General features: G+C 38.6%; 1 protein-coding gene across 19 annotated transcripts in view; it reads right to left on the bottom strand.

Moving 5' to 3' along the window:
• The window catches only part of IPCEF1 (interaction protein for cytohesin exchange factors 1), a 76,152-nt gene continuing 55,328 nt past the window's right edge, over window positions 1-20,824 (bottom strand). For 16 of the 19 annotated variants that reach the window (XM_065057361.1, XM_065057357.1, XM_065057358.1 and 13 more), the window contains 3 exons: window positions 16,548-16,917; window positions 8,824-9,014; window positions 1-5,325 (listed from right to left, as the gene is read on the bottom strand). In XM_065057361.1, coding sequence (XP_064913433.1) covers window positions 5,125-5,325; window positions 8,824-9,014; window positions 16,548-16,917 — 762 coding nt within the window. In that variant the 3' untranslated portion in view covers window positions 1-5,124. The remainder of the gene's footprint in view (window positions 5,326-8,823; window positions 9,015-16,547; window positions 16,918-20,824) is intronic. The other 3 variants (XM_065057363.1, XM_013368733.3, XM_065057364.1) reach the window with 1 other exon arrangement.

Here is a 20,824-nt window from a genome sequence, read left to right as displayed (position 1 = left end):
TTCTCTCATTTCGGTGTTTAATTGACAAGTGCAAACATAAGGCTCTCATTCTGCAAGATGTGTGTGTCATTCCATTAAAATCAAGTCACATGTGTGGGCAACAAGCAGTAAAAAGGCAGCGCTGAGTGCAAACATTGTGCTTTGAGTTTGAAACCAGTGAAAAAAAAATAGATAAAATACCAAATTGGGATCCTATATATCTTCATGGTGCGGCAGGCCCTGTCCCTGCCTAACAGATAACCTTGCAAATACTCCTCTGTGTATGGCTTCCCCTGGCTACGCAGAGGGTAATGGAATAGACATCGCCCATTTCTTCTTTGATCTGTCCTCAGAACTAAATCTTTGCACAAGAGCACTGCTATTAGTATGCACATAGGACATTTCACCAGGTGATTTGTTTTGCTAAACGTTCATAAATAAAGTGACTTACCTGAATCTTTGCTAGACTAGTGTGAGTTTCTCTTCACATGAGAATGGGAGATGTTTTCACATGGCCTTTATTTTTAGGTGGGAGAAGGTTAAACTGCCATAAGCAACTTCAAGAGTCAGAATAATCTGGGTAGGTCCTAAAGCACCTAGGATTAAGGGAGTATTAGAGTTTACATAGTTCCTAATCTGTGGTACGATGACATAAGCTATTTGCCCTATAAAAATGCCATACCCCTACATCCTCAAAATGGACATCTTGCAGGCCACATGGGGTACATAAGCCTCAGACACTGGTAGCTACAATCATTTCCAAAAGAAATGAATTTTCTGCATTAAAGGCTGAGGCATCTGAAGTCAATAATTTCAAGCTAATACATCAAGGTTGATGAACTATCAATGAATTACATACTTATTTAATTTTTAACTTTCTGTCAGATGATAAACTATTCCCCTTCAGATTTTTATCAAGAAAAAATAAATTGGAAAAAAGATTCATTTTTCCAGAGCAGACAGGTCTTGGAACTTCTCCTATAGCAAATTCCAAGGAATGTAGCACTCAACTCAACACCTGAAAATCTTTTTTTCAATGTTGAAATGCCTAGTTTTAGGCAAGCTTGGCTCCCGTTACACTTCTGCAGAAAGACAAGAATTTCAGCCTGATCTTAGCCGAGAGCCTTTTTTGTTCTGTTTTTCCTTTTCCTTTTTTCTCCTCAATTTTTGTTTTAGTTAATGACGAAGCCAGTTCTTAAAAATGCAAGAATGTGACATCTTGCAGCAGACCAAAATAGGATAAATCTTTGAGCCATCAAGGAAATGCTGACTGACAATGTAAAATGTCTGCTGCTTCGAAATGCCCCACACAAAACAGGAAATACCACTTTGGCTCTCCTGCTACAAGAAAACCACTTTGGCTTCCTGTTAACAAAAAGAGATGTCTCATATAAATGAAGTAAAGCCAGGCCCTCATTGTGATTGGTCACTTTGTACCATCAAACAAAACAAAACCAAAAAAGCCCAAACCCCGAACTTCAACCACAGCACATGGAGTTCCTTAACAAAGAAGTATGCTTACATGAAGTCCCTTACTACTCATAGTTTTTTTTTTTTTAAAAAAAAAAAGTTTTTATATTAAATCTGTTATAGACATTTAAGCTTACAGGCTCACAAAATAGATGTAGCATGCCCATATTTTTTCCTAGTTGGAAAAAATTTTACATTCTGAAATTTACAACAGATTATTTATCCTTGTTTATTCCTGTTTCAGGTAAAACCCAGTACTGAGCAAATAATCAGAAGTAGATCCAGAAACAATTCACAGAATTCACAGTCCCCACATGAAACGTCTCCCATCTTAGGAAAGAAAATGTGATCCCACCTCATTCTAGTAGCTTGTGAGATCTACTCTGCCAAAACAGAGAGATTCAATTGCCAGAAAAGCCACCAGAGACAGGCTACAGAAACAGCTGAAATTAGGTATTGTCATTAAGTTACTCCACAATATGCATAGCTGGACTTAGCATGAATACCAAAAGGCTTTACTGACAAAGGAATAGTTCTGCATGTGCTCATGTGCATGCACACACACTTTGTCCTGAAAAAGTACATAAAACAAGTCCCATGACGCAGATGGTTAAAGACTTCTGGACATTCACTAGGGATGCACAGTTTCCCTGCACTATGAAACAATGGTGCAGGCCTTCCAAATTCAGATTCCCCTAGATACCCGAAGTATCACTGAGCAAAGCACAGAATTGTCCAAGTTTCTCTTGCCGAGGTTGGTCCCTGCTGCATCCACAAGCTGTAGCTGACAGCTTGTGCAAACTTCTTGCTCCGACCAAGGCTTTCACATTGCTGCGCAGCCCCTTCTGATGCATCCAGCACCAGCTCAAAATGTTCACATAAATCAGCAATGCTGGAAAATTCATCTTGTTTTCTACAGTTTTCATTTCACACATTTTCCATTTGCTTCAGTTCTAAATATTAGCTAAAGAGAAAGGAGATAGGCTCCCAGCACTGCACGTGCATAAAAGCCATACATTTTTTTTTCTTGAACACACAGAATTTTGCTAAAATAATAACTGCATTAAAGTAACCCCATTCAAGAATTTTGTGTTCTTTTCTAAGAGGATGATACAGCCCATCCTCAGGAGGTTTCCAAAACCTCAGTAGTTCATTAAGAAGTATCTACTGACCATTGGAAAGAGTAATTTAAAGCTATTTTGGGCTACATAATGTGTCAAAACCAATAGTGGAGTTTGGGCAGTTCAAGGTCAGTCTCTATATTTGGGAAACCTGTTTTGTCTACGCTTATACAAGCATCATGTGAAAAGAGCCAACACAGCACGTGAAGGCCATGTAATGCTTTCCTTTGTATAGTGCAAATCTACTTCAGCAAACAGAGGTGACTAAGACTTTGCTCACAACTGCAAGGCACTGACTTGTTTGTCCCAGTTCAACAGGTCACTTAGGTCTTAAAAACAAGCACATGCTTAAGTGAAGATGCTTTTGAAGAAAAATGGTGTTTACACACTTTGTTTCATGAGAAACTCACACTCGCAAAAGAAAACGTACACGCAATCTGAACCTTCGTTATTTATCAGTGATTTAGCCCCAGGTAGTTTTGTCTGAGATGGATCAAGTAGATTAATCCCTACACTCCCAATTTTCATTGTCACCAACTTCCAGGTCTCAGCTAACATTTGTTCCCCAGCAGCAGACTCGCCCAAATTATTAAGTTCTGACCCAACACTAGTCCTTACCCTCACACTCCTAAACCTTTTTATACCTGAGGAAGTGATGCTATCCCCAAGCATAGCTCTGCTTCTGCATTCAACCAGCCCTCATTTCCCCTGACTCTCTGCCATTAAAGCCTGTAGCAAAGGAATCTACATTTTTCCCCTTTCTTCTAGTTTATTGCCTGCTCCTCAGTTTTCACACTCAACATAGGCTTACCTGTAATCTTAGGATGCATTGGAACACAATTCCAAGTCTCTATTTTACAAGAAAAGCTGCTGAGGGTTAAAAATGCAGTATCTACAGTCAAATTTGTCACTACATAGGTAGAAAAGGTTTCACACGTTCCCACTAACACTATAAACTTTTTTTTTCCTCAGTCAAGCTATGAAAAAACACGTAATGTATAAAGACAGGTAAATACGGCTGCATCTGTATAGTGTATTTTGCTTTAAAAGATAAACTGTGTTGAAAACTAATGACAAAGAATATCTTCATGAAACAGCCAACAGAAGTGCCAGTTGTCACAGTTCCTATAGTGGCATTAATTTGAGAATGGTGGGCTAACTCTCGCCTTTCAAAATTCAGCACTCTGCAAACTTACCCATACTTGTACACACGCAGAAGATGGGAAGGCAAAAAAAAAAAAAAACCAACCTTGTGCTGAGGACAATGAAATCAAAGAGTTATGGTCCTGAAGCAAAACCTCTTAACATACTTATTTTTGTTTGTCCAAAGAGAAATCTTGAAACATTCTAGAAAACTTATTTTCCTGCCCTAAATTGTATGGATTTTCTTCATCTAAATCTCAAAGCTAGAAAGACAGAAGAAAAAGTTACAGCAGATGTCTGAGGATAGTCTCAGTTGTAGAGCCATTACTGTGATTCATAATGGAATAAAAAACAAAGAAGCATTTCAAGTCCACCTGCAAGCACTCACATCTGGGTGGGTCTGGTCCATGCATGCCTATCTACATTAGAAAATTCAGCATATATAAATATATAAATAAAACATATATACAGTACATAGTCACATTCATATAAGCCATAAAATTATGTATATTTACAAAAATATTTGCAGCTATGTTTTACACCTTCAGGTCCACATCAGGAATTTAATTATTTAGCTTTTGCCTTGTGAACTTGATCATCTTCCTAAGTAGGAAACTGGGGTGAATTTGTACCTTATATACTCAACATCGTCAAAAATAAGAGAGGAAAATAATCTTACAAGGAATTCTACCAAGTCCATAAGAAAAGTTGAAACTTGTTGAAGCATTAGCTGCCTCACTGAAGAGTAAATTACATGTTAGCGAACGTTGAGAGATCTTCTCTTCTTCATGTAGAAAGAACAGTACCTTGATCTCGTCCATAAATAAGTTCGAAACCCATAAAACATCAGGCAAAGCACAAACTGGGTGCCTGACAGCTGTCTGTAGTATAAACTCATGCATAATTGCTATTCTATTTGACTCAGTTTAAAGTGAATGTGAATGAATGTAGAGATGAAAATTCATACATCAGGTTATCTTACAGGGTAAAAAGGTAGAGAGTAGACAATATCCTGTTGGCATTGTTTTAGCTTCCTTTAACTGTAAGTTACATGGCTAAAGCAACTACAAGGATCTCACTTTTATACAGTACATATTACGCAGTTCTGTAAAACTTCCAGGAGTTAGACATATTTGATTTACGTCTCCAAAGATGGAAAAACATTTCTTAGCTGCTTCATAAAAAAGTCTTCTTGGATATGCAGCCCAGGTTCAGGCATCCTTTTTGAATTTGGGGGATTCACCCTTTTGACATGAAGTAAGTTTTGCAAGAAGAATTAAAGCTTTGGAGAAGAGCTTGTTTTCCTTTCAAAGAACACTTGGAAAACAAACATCAAAATGTAGCAGTTTAAGGTGCTTGTACATGAAGACTCGTAGGGAAAAATCTTGCCATGACCCATTGAACCATGGCCTCAGACAGCACTTTCAGCAATAGGCTGTGGAGTCACCTCTTGCTCCTCACTGTTCTCTGTGGACATGTCCTGGACCTCCTGCTGCTGATAAATGTCTTGAACCAGCATGATGTTTGTGTTCCTCCATTCTCTGTACTTCATTGCTGTCAATTTTGGGTCCTCTAGCAACTGGTTAATTGTGGCCAGGTCATGTTCTTTACACTAGGAAGAGAACAAGTGATTATTTCCCACAGAAACTGTCAGGCTCATTGTCCATAACAAAAACACACAGAGAACATTAGAAAACTATCTCACAACAAGAGAGCAAATTATTCACCCTCCTGGCAACTTGTTCCCTTATTTAGAAGGCAGATCAAAGGTAAGTCCACAGCAGAAATTCATCCCAGTTGAAGGCAATATTATGATTTAATGTAGATTTTTTATTTTATGGGGTTCTCAGCAAAACTTCATGAAAGAAAATTCATGTGAAAATTAGACATTGTTATGCTATCTCGTAAGTTAGTACTTGCATGAAACTAGACACAATGGCATTTATTTCTGTAACTCATATCAGTTCCAACTTTCTCAAAAAGTACTTATTCCCTGATCACATTAGAAATGTCTCTTCTCTGGGAGCTAGACAGAAAACTATTTTGGAGATGAGCCATGCAATGGCAGTAGCGTGGCTAGAGTACATGTTGCTGCTAATACATCTACCACCAGCTACTACTAATAAATCTTGTCTTTACTTTTAGACAAAAGCAACTCAGACTATATATTGCAGGCACCCTGGTTCAATTGTAAGACAAGAACAGTCACTGATACAGGAACACTGAGACCCTTTATGTTCAAGAATCACAGAATGCTTGAAGATGGAAGGGATCTCTGAAGGTCCCATGGTCCAAACTTCTTCCTCAAGCAGGCTGTCTGGGATTATGTTTGTATGGCTTTTGAATATCTCCAAGGATAGAGACTCTTCAGCCTCTCTGGCCAACCTCTGCCAGTGCTTGGTCAACCTCACAGTGAAAAAGTGGTTCTTGATGTTCCAATGGAACCTCCTGTGTTTCAGTTTGTGTCTGGCATCTCTGGTTCTACAACTGGGTATCACTGAATAAAACCTGTCTCTCTCTTCTTTACATATTCCTTTCAGATATTTATATTAATTGATGTCTTCACATTTTCTGACACAATGAACCACTTTGCTTTTCCAGCCCTTATTGCCTACCCATGCAGTGGACCACAGGATAAGGAAGCCCTAATTAGCAGCTACAGTTTCTTAATGGAGGCACCATGCTACACTAACAAACCTTTACTGCTTTTGCCTGGCTCCATACCCCACCCTGTTTGTGTATGAAAGTAATGGAATATCTCTAACCATCTCCTGCTGCCACCAGTTTCATTATACCCGAGGACACACTGTGCTAGTGACTGCCTTGAAAACACCTTAAAAATACCCCCACACATTCACAACACTCACTTCATAATACTAGCAATTGGCTGTTTACACATCCATATCCCACTATTACTTTGAACTATGAGCTACTCTAATCCCTGTGATACCTGAGCCACTTTTTAAACACAAATCTTTTTAAACTGTTGGTTTACAGAGATCCTACCTTAAAGACCTAGTGCCAGCCCTTGTAAGAGGGCTTCTGGCATTGATGCAAGAGATATGTGCAGCTAGCCTAAGAGAAGAAGAGGAGATAGGGAGGTAAGAAGGAAGATAAGAGTATTTGCAGTGGACAAACTTGGTGGCAAAAAGCCGTGCCATGGAATTTGTCCTATACCACTGAATCTATTTCCCACATTCATTAAGCCTGGGATGTATTTGCACACAGCTTCTCTCTCTTCCAAACTATCCAGAACATGTTTTCTTAATGATATATTGTGGCAGCATCATTAATCTGTTGTTAAAGATGTGGAGTCAAAAGTCTGAAATTCTAATTATACTGAATCTTGCATAAATCACTTTTCAAATTAACAGGTTTTTAATTAAAGCAGAGTAAATATGGATCAGACACAAAACTTTCCTGATTTTTAAATTTCCAGTAGATCATTTCCAATTATCTAATGTCTCATGTTATATGCTAACAAATTTTACTTTAAAGGCACATAAACTCACTGATTTAAAGAATATGGCACTTTCCCACTGCAGGCATTTGTGTTTCAGACAGGCTAACTTAAACACTGCTGTGTATAGAACTCTGTTTGTGTCTGTGAGAAAACGTCTGCATTATATTTGTCTTGACAATACTCCAATTTCTTAGTTTAAGGGAAAAAAAAAAAAAACAAAAAAAAAAAAAACAAAAACACAACAACACATTTTACACATCCAGAACACTCCAAAAATGATTTTTCAATATTAAAGAGAAGTGTCAGACAAGCCTAGGCTTAAAAATACTGCTAATCACAACTTACACAATACTCCCATGCTAAATCAATGCAAAGCTGTCCTCTTTGCTCATGTCTACCAGTAAGGCTTCCATTCAACTCCATATGAATGAAACTGATTGTCCCATAAGATATTATTCCATTTTGTACTAACTTTGTACTAACTGGTTCTTAGATTTATTAGGAAGGCTCCTCTCAGGGAACACTTTGCAATATGTTTCTATATTTAGCCTCCTATCCCATAAAATAAGCGTAATTTTTAAACTAACTTTCTGTTATATGATGGGCTCACTTTGTTGCTGATATTGTTATAGTCAGTTCTGAAGACTCTGCTACTTGAGGAAAGACTTCACCAGGTCTCACACAGATCCAGGGAGAATGCCTATTATTCCCACTTCTCTTTTCAACTGTATCTTCAGGAATTTTTAAATGGGCCAGGGTGCAAAAGCCAAGCCTCCCCTTGCAACCAATAATCAAATAAATGATTGTGCTGATAGGAGAAGTTCTGGCACGCATTTCTGCAGCTTACAGTGCCAGAAGCCGAAGAGACACACTTGAAATAAGATACTCAATTCCTGTCTCTAATGCATACAAAAAGAAGTGAAGCCCCAGGTTTGCACTTATTCTTTGTTCTCATTACAGTTTATAGATACTGGAGTTAAACTTTCTGTTTCCCTTAGTGCCATTCAGAAGCAGGCTTTGAAATCCTGTGACACTTGATGTTGGTGAGTAAACAGCCTCATAAATCCCCATATTCCATACAGATTTACTGGCCCTTTCATGGAACGTCTCCTGAAGCCCTCCACCCCTCCACTTCATGATACATTTCTAACATAAAAGCAGGATGCTTTTGTTATTAAAAATACTTTAGTTACAGGAGGTCTTTACAATAGCTTTGGCACATCCTCTACATTCTCCAATAATCACATAAGGAAAACTTTTTTTGGTTCAGGGTCGTTTTCATGTCCTTTATCATCAATGTACTTTGCTCTTACTTTAAGGCTCCCCTGTTTAGTGCATTCAGCTGAGCTTGCAAGTTGTCCAGCTAACTAAGAAAAGCTTGCTTTATTAAATTTTTCAAATGGGCTGGAACTTCTGCAAAAAGAGTCCCTTCTGAACTATTGCATCTGCTTTCAGTTCAAATTGAACAACAAAACACAGATCAGTATTCAGAATGAAGTAGAAAACAGTTTGAAAAACTTAACCAAATTCTCTGGGGCTTTAAGTATATATGTAATTAGAGTTTGGCTGAAGTCTAGTCTTGCTGCTTTTTTCAGCCAAACCATTTATTTCTCCCAGGCTTTTCCTTGGCTGGCTCTGTGACCTCACCTTTAATGTGCTGTTTAGCATTCGAATTTTGTGGAGCTTCTCATTAATGGAGGGGTTTTTGCTGCGTTTGATAAATGACTTCCTAAGTTCCTTCTTTGTTGAAAGCCGACGATCACCAATGGGAGACAGGCTTGCTTGTTCTAATGACTTGTAAAGTCGCTCCATCTCATCATCATCACATTTTTCCTGATCTGCAAAGAAAATAATAAATTGGGTACAAGAATATGAATATGGCAGCAGACAGCAGAAATGTGAAGTTCAGGCATCAGTAAGGCTCTTAGTCAAGTAAAAAGTAATATTAGTGTTCAAAACAATGACAATTTCAGGGGTAATTTATAGGGTAATAATGTATACGAAAAAGACATACTACAAAACTCAAATGTTTTTAAGAACCAGGTTGTGATCCAAATAGATATGAGCACATATTTCCACTGACAGAGTGCTGCTTTAGTGCTCCGAGTGTATCACAGACTTTGAACAACTATTAGTAATGCTACATTTGAATGAAAACAACTTTGATTACATCTACACTCATTCACCCTTCCTTACATGCTGCATATGGTGAATTACATTTCTGCTTGGCAACTGATGGATCAAATTCTATTTGGTGTACCAATTCATGCCAGGTTTTGGTAATTATTGAAACTGGAGTTTAAAAAATTAAGCAATGCAATGAAATATAGGAACACTTTAGGGGCCCAGAGAAAAGGTCCCTAGAAAATGGATTAAAGCAGGAACCCTTTGGGTACCTAACTCCTGAGTTTCACAGATGGTGGCACACAATTTTCCTGTGGTACCTCACAACAAAACCTTGCTTATCTCCACCTTAATTATTCTGACAGCTTCCAAGCTGCAGAACCATCTTCCATGACAGAGAGGACAAAAAAGGAGAAGCTAGTAAACAGCTGAGAATGAAACAGCACAAAATAAGGTAAAAATTGAAGTAAAGACATTTTCAGAATAAAACAACTTAAAAATGATCAGGCACAGACTAAAAATATACCTGGCATATATAGGCGGATTTTGGCAGAAGGCCATTTTCAGCAACAGACTGCACAACTCGCTTCTCGTCCCTCAGTCCACACTGCAAGCTTTTCTACTTCAGTGTTTGCTAAAGGAAAATCTTAAAGTTATTCGTGTTTTCAAGGTGCTAACAAGTCCCTCGAGATCCACTGGGATAACATTTTTTTTTATTTCACTGGGGAAAGGGGTGGTGGTGGTTCTCAACTGCAGTCCTCCATGTGCTGGTGAAACTGAGTGGGAACTTTTTTCTTTTACAGAAAAATTAAACATTGACTTTTCTAAATGATGTTCAGTCAGCAAACATTTCCTGAAGAAAAGGAAGTCCTTTCATTCACTCATGCTGCAGCAAAAAGCCTTGTCCAACATGTCAGCACACTCAGGAGGCTGCTCCTTAACTTTTCCATGCTTTAAAAAGTACAGCATCCTCCTACATCCCTGTTCTTTCTAAATATTTAGGTTACATGAAAGGTTTATGATATGCTCCAAATATTTGACTTCATTGTGTTGCTGGCCTTTTTTTCACTACTTTGTGGTTATAAAAAGCCTGCTGTAACTTGACAAGAACTAAACATAGCTTCCAACACTGATACAGTGCTGGAGGAGGAAAAGGAGAACTGTTGTATATTTAACAAGCTGCAGGAAACAGAAAAAGAATGCAAGTGTAAGTCATAATACACAGCAGCAGTATTTCCTGAAAACTGTTGGCTCATGCCATGAGGCTCGTCATTGTAACAGGCTTCCTGCCTGCTTTCTTGGGATGAAGCAGCTGTTTGTTTCATCAGCAGCTCCTTCACAGGACTGGCTCAACTCTACTGTGGAGGTCACTCATCAGGACTATACACTGTATCACTCTGAGACATAAATTGACCTTTATCAGATATCCAAGAAAGAGTATATAAGAAGAAAAAAAAATGCATTTATCCTGTCCAGCAAGTTAAAAAACAGTCAAGCCATGAGGGACATAAGATCTCCACTCCGGATATTTTTTGAGGCTAACTCATGATGCTCCTCAGTGTCCTAAAACGGTTACAAAGTAGCAAACATGAGAAAACACCTTCACTGAACACACTTCTTCCATGATAAGTACTCTGATGTCTTCTGTGCACTTATAGGTAAAGGTAACGAGGACAGTTATACTTGGTATAGAAAAGGTTGGAGCCAAGTCAGGCTGGTCCAGGAAAAGATGAAGCACTTGATGAGCAATGTGCACTCAGCTCCTGCATTCTTTCAAGACTGTAACCTTAAACTCCTTTCCTATTGCTTGTTCTTCCACCACTCACATCCTCAAATAATTCATCAGGGTCAAGTAATTCCAGAGGGAAAAAATATGCCATATTCTTCAGATTGGGTGAATTAAGAAGTGACAGTGAGGCAGCTAAACAGGATTTCAGGAAACAGCTGGAAAACAAAGTTAAGTAAAACTTATAGGCTAGTATAGAGCCAGATATTAGTTATATAGTAATTTTGTCTCCATCTTTGTTTACACTGATGAGCAGTGAAAGTCTCCCAAAACAGTTAAAAAATAACAAACCAGTACCTTAAGATTGTATTTTTCTATAGAAGCAGATACTGTTGCTATCAACAAAGAGTATGTCTGCCAATAAACCTCTATAAATCAAGGCCAAACTGTCCGATACCTATCTGGACTTTTACCTTCAATGTCTTGAGTTCCTCTGAGCCAAGGTCAGAAAGTAAAAGCATGTGTTTGGCATGCTTGGTGATGCCAAATTTATGGTAGATATATTTATGGTAGGTTTATTATGGTAGATATACTCTGATGACAAAAATTCTTAATAATATGGACAGGTTAGGCCCCACTAGCACTGCTCTGGAGTGTGTCTTTCCAGCTGGGTCACCCAGCTAACATCAGGCACATTCAAAGCCACTTCAAAAATAATATTGCAAGTTATCTTTTCCACCAGTACTCTACAAGCTAAGCAGTTTCTATCTCAGGCATGCAAGTTAGGAAACTGAAATGTTACTACAGCACTTCTTTATCTCATCCTATGTTAAAGATAAAATACATTCATTTTTCTCTCAGGACGTACTGAAGAATTAGTGGTGAGGAACAAACAGCAACAGTGGAAGGATATTGTGTGCATTTATGAGCGCATGCATGCACACAGGAGAACATGTGCAGCATCAACTATAAGCAATTCTGTTGAGTGATGCCACTGGAAGGATCAGTCTTCCTGGGATCCTGAACCATCCCATTCACTCACAAGCCTTGGAGCCTGTTAAAGCTTCATAGCACTTCTGGAAAAAATCTGTAGTATTGTATAGCTCTTCTAACTTTGTCAAACTCCACAGTCAGGAAAGTGGAAAAGAACCAGTGCTGACCTGATGAAAACGGAAGGCCTGCCCTGAGATATTTTAACACTCAAGAGAAAGAGACCTTCTAGGTTGCGGTGAGGAAAAAAAATATTTCAGGCAAGTCAAAACTTCTGACACATTCTGTTTCAGGAGAAGTAAAACACAATTTTGTGGCTCAGTGCCATTTATCTGGAATTTCCCTCTAGCTAACAGGAGATACCATAGACAAGAACAAGCTGCCAGAAGTTCACCATGCCAGCTCTTCACCTCCTCAATTTTCAGCTTCCACCATTCTGTTGGCCAACTTGCCACAGGCAGGAGACATTAAGGTACTGAGACTCCCCGCGTTGCAGCAGCAATACAGGAACCTGCCTGAAATCTCAGCTTTAATGCTCCTTAAACCTACAAAAGTGAAATGACCAAGAACTACTCAAAAAGCAGCTGTGAAAAATCAAGCTGATTGTTTTCCAGTGGTAAAGATACATAAATTGGTAAGGTTTGGCAGAAAGAACACTTTGCATTGAAAACCACCTCCAAATGAACCTTCCTTACTAAATCTAAGCTGAAATGTTAATGCTTGTTCTCACATCCTCCGAGATGTCACAGCTCTTCAACTGTGTATTTGTTCTGGAAAAATAATAATAATAATAATAATAATAATAATAATAATAATAATAATATGCTTCTTCCTCCTGTCTTTGTTACTCTTATGAGCTTCTTGTAACTGTGCCAACACCTCTGTTTCTGATTCTGCCAAAATTTCTTTTGCCAATGGACCAACATATAGACAAGAAGAGAAGGAGAGGGGAATAAACCTCTTTTGACCTGGTAACAGACTTATCAATGGCGATATGATGACACCTTGGGGAAATCACATTTCCCACAGAATAGAAAAGAGAGGAAATATTTGAATTAGGAGGGCATAGCTTAGGGACTCTCCTCACTGGCAAATGCAGAGCTAAGGGTAGGAGAGAGTGGGAGAAAATAACAAGAAAATTATGTTACCACCAACAGTTAGATGCTCTTGACTGTAACCCAGCAGTGAGGGGTGGCATTTTAATAAACCGTGACTGAACTGGAAATAAAATGAGTATCTCTTTTTCAGAGAGTTCAGAAAACCATAATGCCATAGTTTTCCCTGTGATTTCTAAAGTCTTTTTGATGAGAAACAATATAATCATTCAAACACAGTTGTTTCTCTACACAGTTGTTCTCACCTTAAGCATACTTCTTGGCTAGTCTCAGCCACAATCTGGCCATTTTCTGCAACTTTTGCAGAAGGAACAAAGGAGCCAGAGCACACCAATAGATCTGTTCTGGCTATTAGTGGCACAGGCAGACTCCAGAGGGGAAGAGGATGTCGGTTCTGAGAAAAGAAGGAATTGACTTTATCCAGCTCCTGTTTAACTAACTCCTTCCCACAAAACCAACACAGATAAAATTCACATGGTGTTTGAAAAGCTTTCCAGGTTTTTCAGAATACTGGCATACACCAGATCTTTTACCAGCTACTGTGAGCTAAGGTAAAATAAAAAAAACTTGAAGTGGTAGCATAAGAATTCCTTGCCAAGATGCATCAACTTCATATGATCATAAAACCCTCAGAAAATGCAAGGAAGAATGATGCTATTGCTACAGTAGAAGATCCCTAAATAAATATAAACACCCATTGCTGTGCTTTTACAGTAATCTCTCAGTTTCTGCAGCTTCTTCTTATTATCATAGTTTTTTATTATGATGTTGGTAGGTCATAGATATGTTTTGTTCCAGTGGTTGCCAGAAGAAATGCAAAGAATGGAGTCTGGCTGCAAAGCATGTCTAGCTTCTGGATACAGGGTATGTACTCAGATAGTTGTTTGTATTCTCAACCATTTCTTGTTCACCTTTCAGTTTCTTTGTGTCACAGGCAGCTTTGAATCCTTTGTCACTGCGCATATAACAAGCTGCAACACAGAAGTATTAAATGTTCCCACAAAGTAGATGGAAACCTAATACTGATCTCCTTTCAAAAGAGAAGACTGTTAAACTCTCCTTTTTGTATCTTTGCTTCACTCTCTGGTATGTAACCTCTCCGCAGTAAGCAGCACTGAAAATGGTCATACACCACTAAGAGTGGCTGGAAAGGTCGTTAAAAATATAATACTGTACATCTCCTTGCACCAGACACAATTGCTTAGCAGATTTCTTTAAACAATTTTCACTGAAAAAATAATCCGTGATCATTTAGTTGAATCTGTATTTTGCCTTACAGAGATTCATCCCTTTACCTCTCAGAAACTTATCTTTCATTGTTTAATTCATCACTGAAATTTCTTCACTATTTTTCTATTTTAATTATAAGTCCTTCCTACAAAGCCACAGCTACTCTTTCTTCCTTCTAGGCACCAAGTTTTCTCAGACTGGCCTCCTGTTTCTGACTTTTGCCAACAAAAGCACTCTTCAGTTCTTGAAACTTTCACCTCAGCTCTAGGATGCTATCAGCTACAACCAATACATCCTCATGGGGTTTTACTAAGCAGCATGTGGCCACAAAGCAGAGCGTGTAACAGATTTTTTCTGTCCTCACAAGGGGAAGAAGAGAGTATGGACACACATAATGGTTCTAGGAAGAGCAGGTTCAAAGATCACATAAGTGTTCTGACAAGAGCAGGGCCAGCTTAAAAACAGAACATGTACTTTCAGCACAGATACCAATGCAAGATGGACCTTTCTCCTTCTGGATACAATCCCATTTCTCTGAACCATGATGAGCTGCCAGAAACACACTCTTCAGAAGCATTATAAAGCAAATAACACAATCTGCACTAGCAAATCATTGAGATACGTCTTCTTGTTTTGCACCAGTTAACAACAGTGTTCTTACTAATTATTGTAAACTGTCAGGTTTTACAGCTAACTTTTATGCCACAATTTCAATTTACCTCACAGTATTTGTGCACAGCCTTATCAACTAGCTTGAGAAGGAAATTCTTAGGGAGTTTACTATGTCTCTGTGACATTTTCATTAGAGATCCCATTTCTGCCAGCCCTAGCCTTTCAATGCCTGCAAAGCTAGGGCTTATGGGAATTCAATTCCATGGGATCTCTCTCAAAAAGCTACAGTTTTCCATCACATAGGAATACTACATTTGCTTAATCAGTTTTAATTCTTACTTATTTTCATTGCTACAGAAGTCTCTAGCAGAGCAGCCTAGAAGATGGATAATGAAGCTGAGTGCAAAATACTCTGAAATTAATTTTCACTTTTGCTAAAATCTGTACTTAGCTCCTTTTATTTTTTCCTTTTAAAATAATAAAAAAATGGCAAACTAAAAGCGTGCTGGCTGTCAATATTGGTGAAATCGTTGGTAGACTGACAATGTAACTTATGTGTCTTACATTATCACTTCTCACTCAGTGACAAGTTCACCTACAGAGAAATACCCTAAGTTCCAAATGAGGCCAGTGCTGTTTATTTCCACTTCTGCATTTCCTTCAACGTGAGCTTTTGGATGGACTTTTGTTTTGCAATGTACTGCTCTTCCAACACCGAAGTATTCTCTTCAAATCTGTACAAGGATTTAAAAATATGACCAGAGCTGATGCAGAAGAACATCATTGCTTCCTTATGCATTATCTCTCTATGCAGCATGCTGAGCATCTTCTCATTTCAATATATTGTACACAAGAAACAGCTCTTATGCTTCAGCTGCTCTTAATGCAGGAAGGAACAAATTTGCCCAAAAGTCAAGATACGTTGCTTTGCTATGGCAGGAGATGTATTAACAGCAACAATGACAAATTCTGGAACTGTGCCACCTTTTAATTTAGCAGTAGATTTTGGTAGTAAGAACCTATGCAGATACCCATTTGCTGAAATAAAATTCAGTCTTAATGGGCTTTCTGATTCAGGGTTGCAGCCATTTTCCCTTGATTACAATGAAGTCCAATGAAACAAATAGGGAATATATATTGCAAGTAAGCGCAACTGCTTTTAGTTTTAGAATTTGGTTAACATAACCCCATGTTCACCACTTCCTATGTATGCCATTTTGCTCAGGGTGTTAATTCTGTGACACACTTTCTTAAAATTTTTATTTAATTTTAACTAATAAAAGACAGCTGTATTGAAATAAAGCTAATAAAAATATGTTTATGTTAGGATTTTATATACAGGCTATAATGTTAACATGGAGGTAAAGTTTGAGAAAAGCTGCAAAGGTTCTTACCAATTGGACACTAGGTACATATTTAATTTATAAGAAATGTTTGGTTTATTACATTATGTGCCACTGAAATACTCTTCAGCGAAGAAAACAGAGGGAGGAAGGGAAAAGGAAGTTGAGGAAAGCCTGTGAACTCCCACATTGTATCGCTCTGCAGACAAAAATATCCTCTCATTGGCTCACCTTTGGCTAGTGATCTCTGTCCTGTTGCATCCGGCACAGCCAGACAACATGTATCAAGATCTAAAAAAGAGTTTTGGGGTCCACCACTGGGCTTGGAAAGCTGGACCTCCTGGCTTTCTGCCGCTTCCCCACAGTCTACTTCTGGCGGCTCATCAGAGTGAATCTGTACGCAAAAGGTTAAAGGCTGATCACCCTCTTCTGTGGCAGAGCAGCTAACCAGGTCAAGCCATGACTGCTTCTCGGAAAAAACCACTTTGGACACCAGGGAAGACGATGACTCTTGGGAGTTGAAAGTGCTTTCAGGAGAGGAGATAGAACAAGATGCTTCACTTGACACAGTCGAGGTGAAAGAAGACTTCTGCTGATCCTGCTTTTCCAGAAACAAATGGGGGTGGGAAAGAAAAAGGAAAAATTTCCACGTTATTCCCATTCCTAGGTTCTACATGTTATACAATAGATATGCAGCTGAAATACTAACCAACCAAAAATTGATCTGATTAATTATCCATCCAAACAAACCTGAGGTATGGCAACCAATCAACAGAGCAGTAACTTCAGAAACTAATCCGTAAGGAAGCCAGAGGTAAGACAGATTAAAACCTGACAGTGCCTAGAAACAAGAGACTAAGGAAAAATGGTGTTGAATGTAGCCTTCCATGCTAGGTCTCACACTCACATTCGATCTTTTTTGTCTTCACTCTATTGAACCTAATCAGGAATGCTGAAGACAAAGTCTGATTTAGCTACTGAAGTTTTCTTGAGGTATTCAATAACTCCACCAATGCCACAATCATGGATAGACAGAAATGGGCACAGGCACTTAAGTACCTTGACCTTATCAGCACATAAAGCCATTTCATCTGATCCATTCAAGGCACTAATCATTCACCAAAGCAAGAAGGCCGATAGTAATATAATGACAAGTTAATGGTGGGAACTAAAAAACAGAACACCATGTGGCAGAGGGCAGGAAAAGAAGAGTGGTACAAGATTTGTGCTGCTCATTCACCTGCTAAGATTCATCCTTCAGCACATGAATCAGCACCCAAACTTCATAAGAAAGGCACCAGAAATCATTCAGACATCCTAGGGCCCTCCATACTGTACTTGTCACCCTACCTCAAAACAAGAGCGCATACAGAGAGGTCTCAGAGACATCTAACAGTCATCATTAGGAGCTAGAAGTTGAATGAGAGAGACTATGACAGGTGCATGTAAAGAAAGGTTAAGAGAAAGAACAAAGTTTTCAAAAGTATTCAGCTTCCGAGACAAGTAAATAGATGCCCAGGTCTTTGCCTACAGTAGGCATTTACATTGGCTGAGTTGTACTATTATCTGGTCACCAAAAGCAGCTCTCACAAGAAGAACTAACACTAGTCTGCTTCTTTTAGCCCCCAAACAACACTGAAAAGATGAGCCAAGAGAGTAAAACATACAAGTAATACATACACAAACACAAATCCACAGACAAATACCCAGAAGAGGATTAATTGACAGTAATAAAGTAATGGAAAACAAAAGGAGATCAAGCCTTATAGTGAAGCTCTTAGCAGAAAGTATCAGAAAATGTGATGAGATTATAATGGTATAAAAACAAGATTTCTTGTATCTGATATAGCAGAAATTCACTCCTTCCGCAAGTCATCTGCTACCAGCCAATACCAGAATCAGAATACCAGACTTGATGGATGACAACTCTACCAAGTTTATGTTCTCAATACATGTGTGGAATAGATCTGTGTAAGGATTAAAACAGATGATAACTAAACAGGAAGCACTGAAAATTACTGAGATGTTGCTAGGGAAACCCAGACAAGCTGCAAACACAATAAAGGGACTAGCTTATCAGACTTATTAATAACCTGGTAAACTCAAGATCAATTCATATGAGCCAAACCAAGAGTGACAATTATTTGGATTACGATCCATAAAGTTCTTCAATTCACTGTTGCTGTAATGTATACTACTTCCTTTTTACATTAAAAAACCAAATTAGATTTGTCTTCCTGTGCTTCTGTTCTAGCTGTATCGTGTACCTACTAATCAATTCAGAAGATGAGGGGTACGAATATCAGACTGTGATTCACCATTTGCTTATAGCACTTTCACTACTTTTGTGAATTTTCAAACCCATCCTCCAAGACTGTTCGAAACACTGCAGGACCAGACTTAATTTATATTCCTATTATGAGAAGAACAACATTGTTTTTCAGGTGTGATTTTGCTTTTAAAAAGGAAATCTTTACAAATGCCCTCTAAAGCAAAGGACAAGGAGATGATGTCATAAACTACATGTATGAGTTATAAAAACACCCTTGAGAATGCAGATGACCTGAAATATTTCATCTAAGAGTTTCTATGTTGAAGCATTTGTACAGTCAAGCAGAACAACCAAACAGTAAAAGCTCTTGCCCACATGGTGTGGGTGGTCTAATTTCAATTGTTCAAAGACAGGAAAGGAAGATGTTAGGTCTCACTTCTATTTTTCTGGCATTTGTCCTTGCAAAAAAAAGTGTCATTGAAATTTAGAATTGTACCTCACCAGGTGGAGTATATTTTCATTTTCATTTTGTGCTAAAAAGAAAAATGTGGGTGAGAATAAACATGACTGCCAGAATGTTTTTCTTTTTCTTTACATGTGTTATGCTTTTATTTGGCATAACAAATGTTTACCCAACTTACTGGAGTGGTTCCTTTGGAAGTTTTGCAGCCATCCATGTAATAATAAATCTCTATTTGGGACCATTTTAAAAAGCAGATTGTAAGATTCCACTGGAGATCAATGAGTCTCTAGGCATTTTTAGAGAAAAATTATTACTGTGAAACACCTTAACTGCTCTTTTGGGACTGCTGTAATCTGTTGTCTCAATATAACTGCTAGTTTTTGAACTGTAAATCCACTAATACGTAGAGAAAATAATGCAAATGGTCAGTCTAACTTTTGTCCTGCTTATGTTAAAATTTACTTGTTCTTCACTTGCTTTTTTCTTCCACAGTACCCAAAAGCATGTATAAATATGGAAAGCTCACAATCACTATTTTTTTCTTTTTCAAGTTTCAAAATAGTTTGCATCGGTAGAGAACAGGACAGCAAGTGAAAACTTGATGCTAGAAGTACAGCAAAATATATGCTACTCGAACACATAACAGAGCAATGGAGTGGCTATTAGTTTCCATACTAATTGTTTTCAGCCTGGAGTTGATCTCAAGAAGTCTGGGGGCTTTTCTGCTTAAGACAGTATTGGTTTGATTTTCCAAAACATCCATAACTCCTAACTACTATTTTGCAAAAGCCCCCAGTAGGAAGAAATGCAACTTTAAGAAAAGATAAAAATAATAAAAGAAATGAACGCCAGTCAATGCCTGTGGCATTCTGGATGCTAGGCTGGGTTTCCAGGGCAAGTGTTTCTTCCAGTAGCAATCTGAAAAGATTCAAGAAAGCCTTCCAAAGGCGGTATACCTGTAGAGCAGCAATTCAAACCCATCACATGTGTGAGACCTCATAGCTCGGTACAAAAAATCTGCAGTGAATGAACTGGCAATAAGCAATCTTTAACCAGTCTTCCCTGACACCAGCAAGAACTCCACTCCTAGAATTGACTTCCCAGTGAAATCCATGCTTTCCCAGTCCTTTCAGTGTTTTTTTTTGCTCCAATGCTTGTCTGGAAGAGGGAGGGGCTTGAAACTGGGTATTTAAAAGTTAACTGATTTGCAGTCAAATACAGCTGTTTCTGTACCTAACTGCTCCTTACCCATCACACGAGCAAGCTGAGCACAGGAAAGATACATTGCAGCTGAAGCTTATTTCAGTAGCTACGTCTGGGGTGAAAAGATGACAGCTTTGCTCAGGAGACACTAACTTTTACCCATGGGAGAAGGGATTTTAAGTGGATAGTGAGAAGGGAAATCAGCTGAGAGAGATAGAGGCTGAAGGGAATAAAACTTTTAAGGGAAAGGCTGAGGAAGCAAGAATCTTTGGCACCTACACCATTGCATGCCTCCCACAGGTCCCCTGCTAAAATGTGGAGGCCAGCAGTCAAAAAGAGCATATGGGAAGGAGACAACTGGAGATCACCTCTGCAGCAATGGACTGACAAGCAGCAGGAAGCCAGAAAAACAGAAAACTAAAAAACAGCACCTGTTTAAAACTCATCATCTGGAAAAATGTGGGCATTCATTCAGAGGTGAGCAGATGGAGAAGACATCTACAGCCTCTAAAAGGAAAGCCACTGGGGTATAAAACTCAAGACTCCTCATTATCAGCCCTTGGCCCAGAA

Source organism: Columba livia, chromosome 3 (genome assembly GCF_036013475.1).
Source record: "Columba livia isolate bColLiv1 breed racing homer chromosome 3, bColLiv1.pat.W.v2, whole genome shotgun sequence".
Lineage (NCBI taxonomy): Eukaryota > Metazoa > Chordata > Aves > Columbiformes > Columbidae > Columba > Columba livia.
The sequence above is the reverse complement of the archived record's forward strand: the minus strand, read 5'-3'. Positions and strand labels throughout refer to the sequence as shown.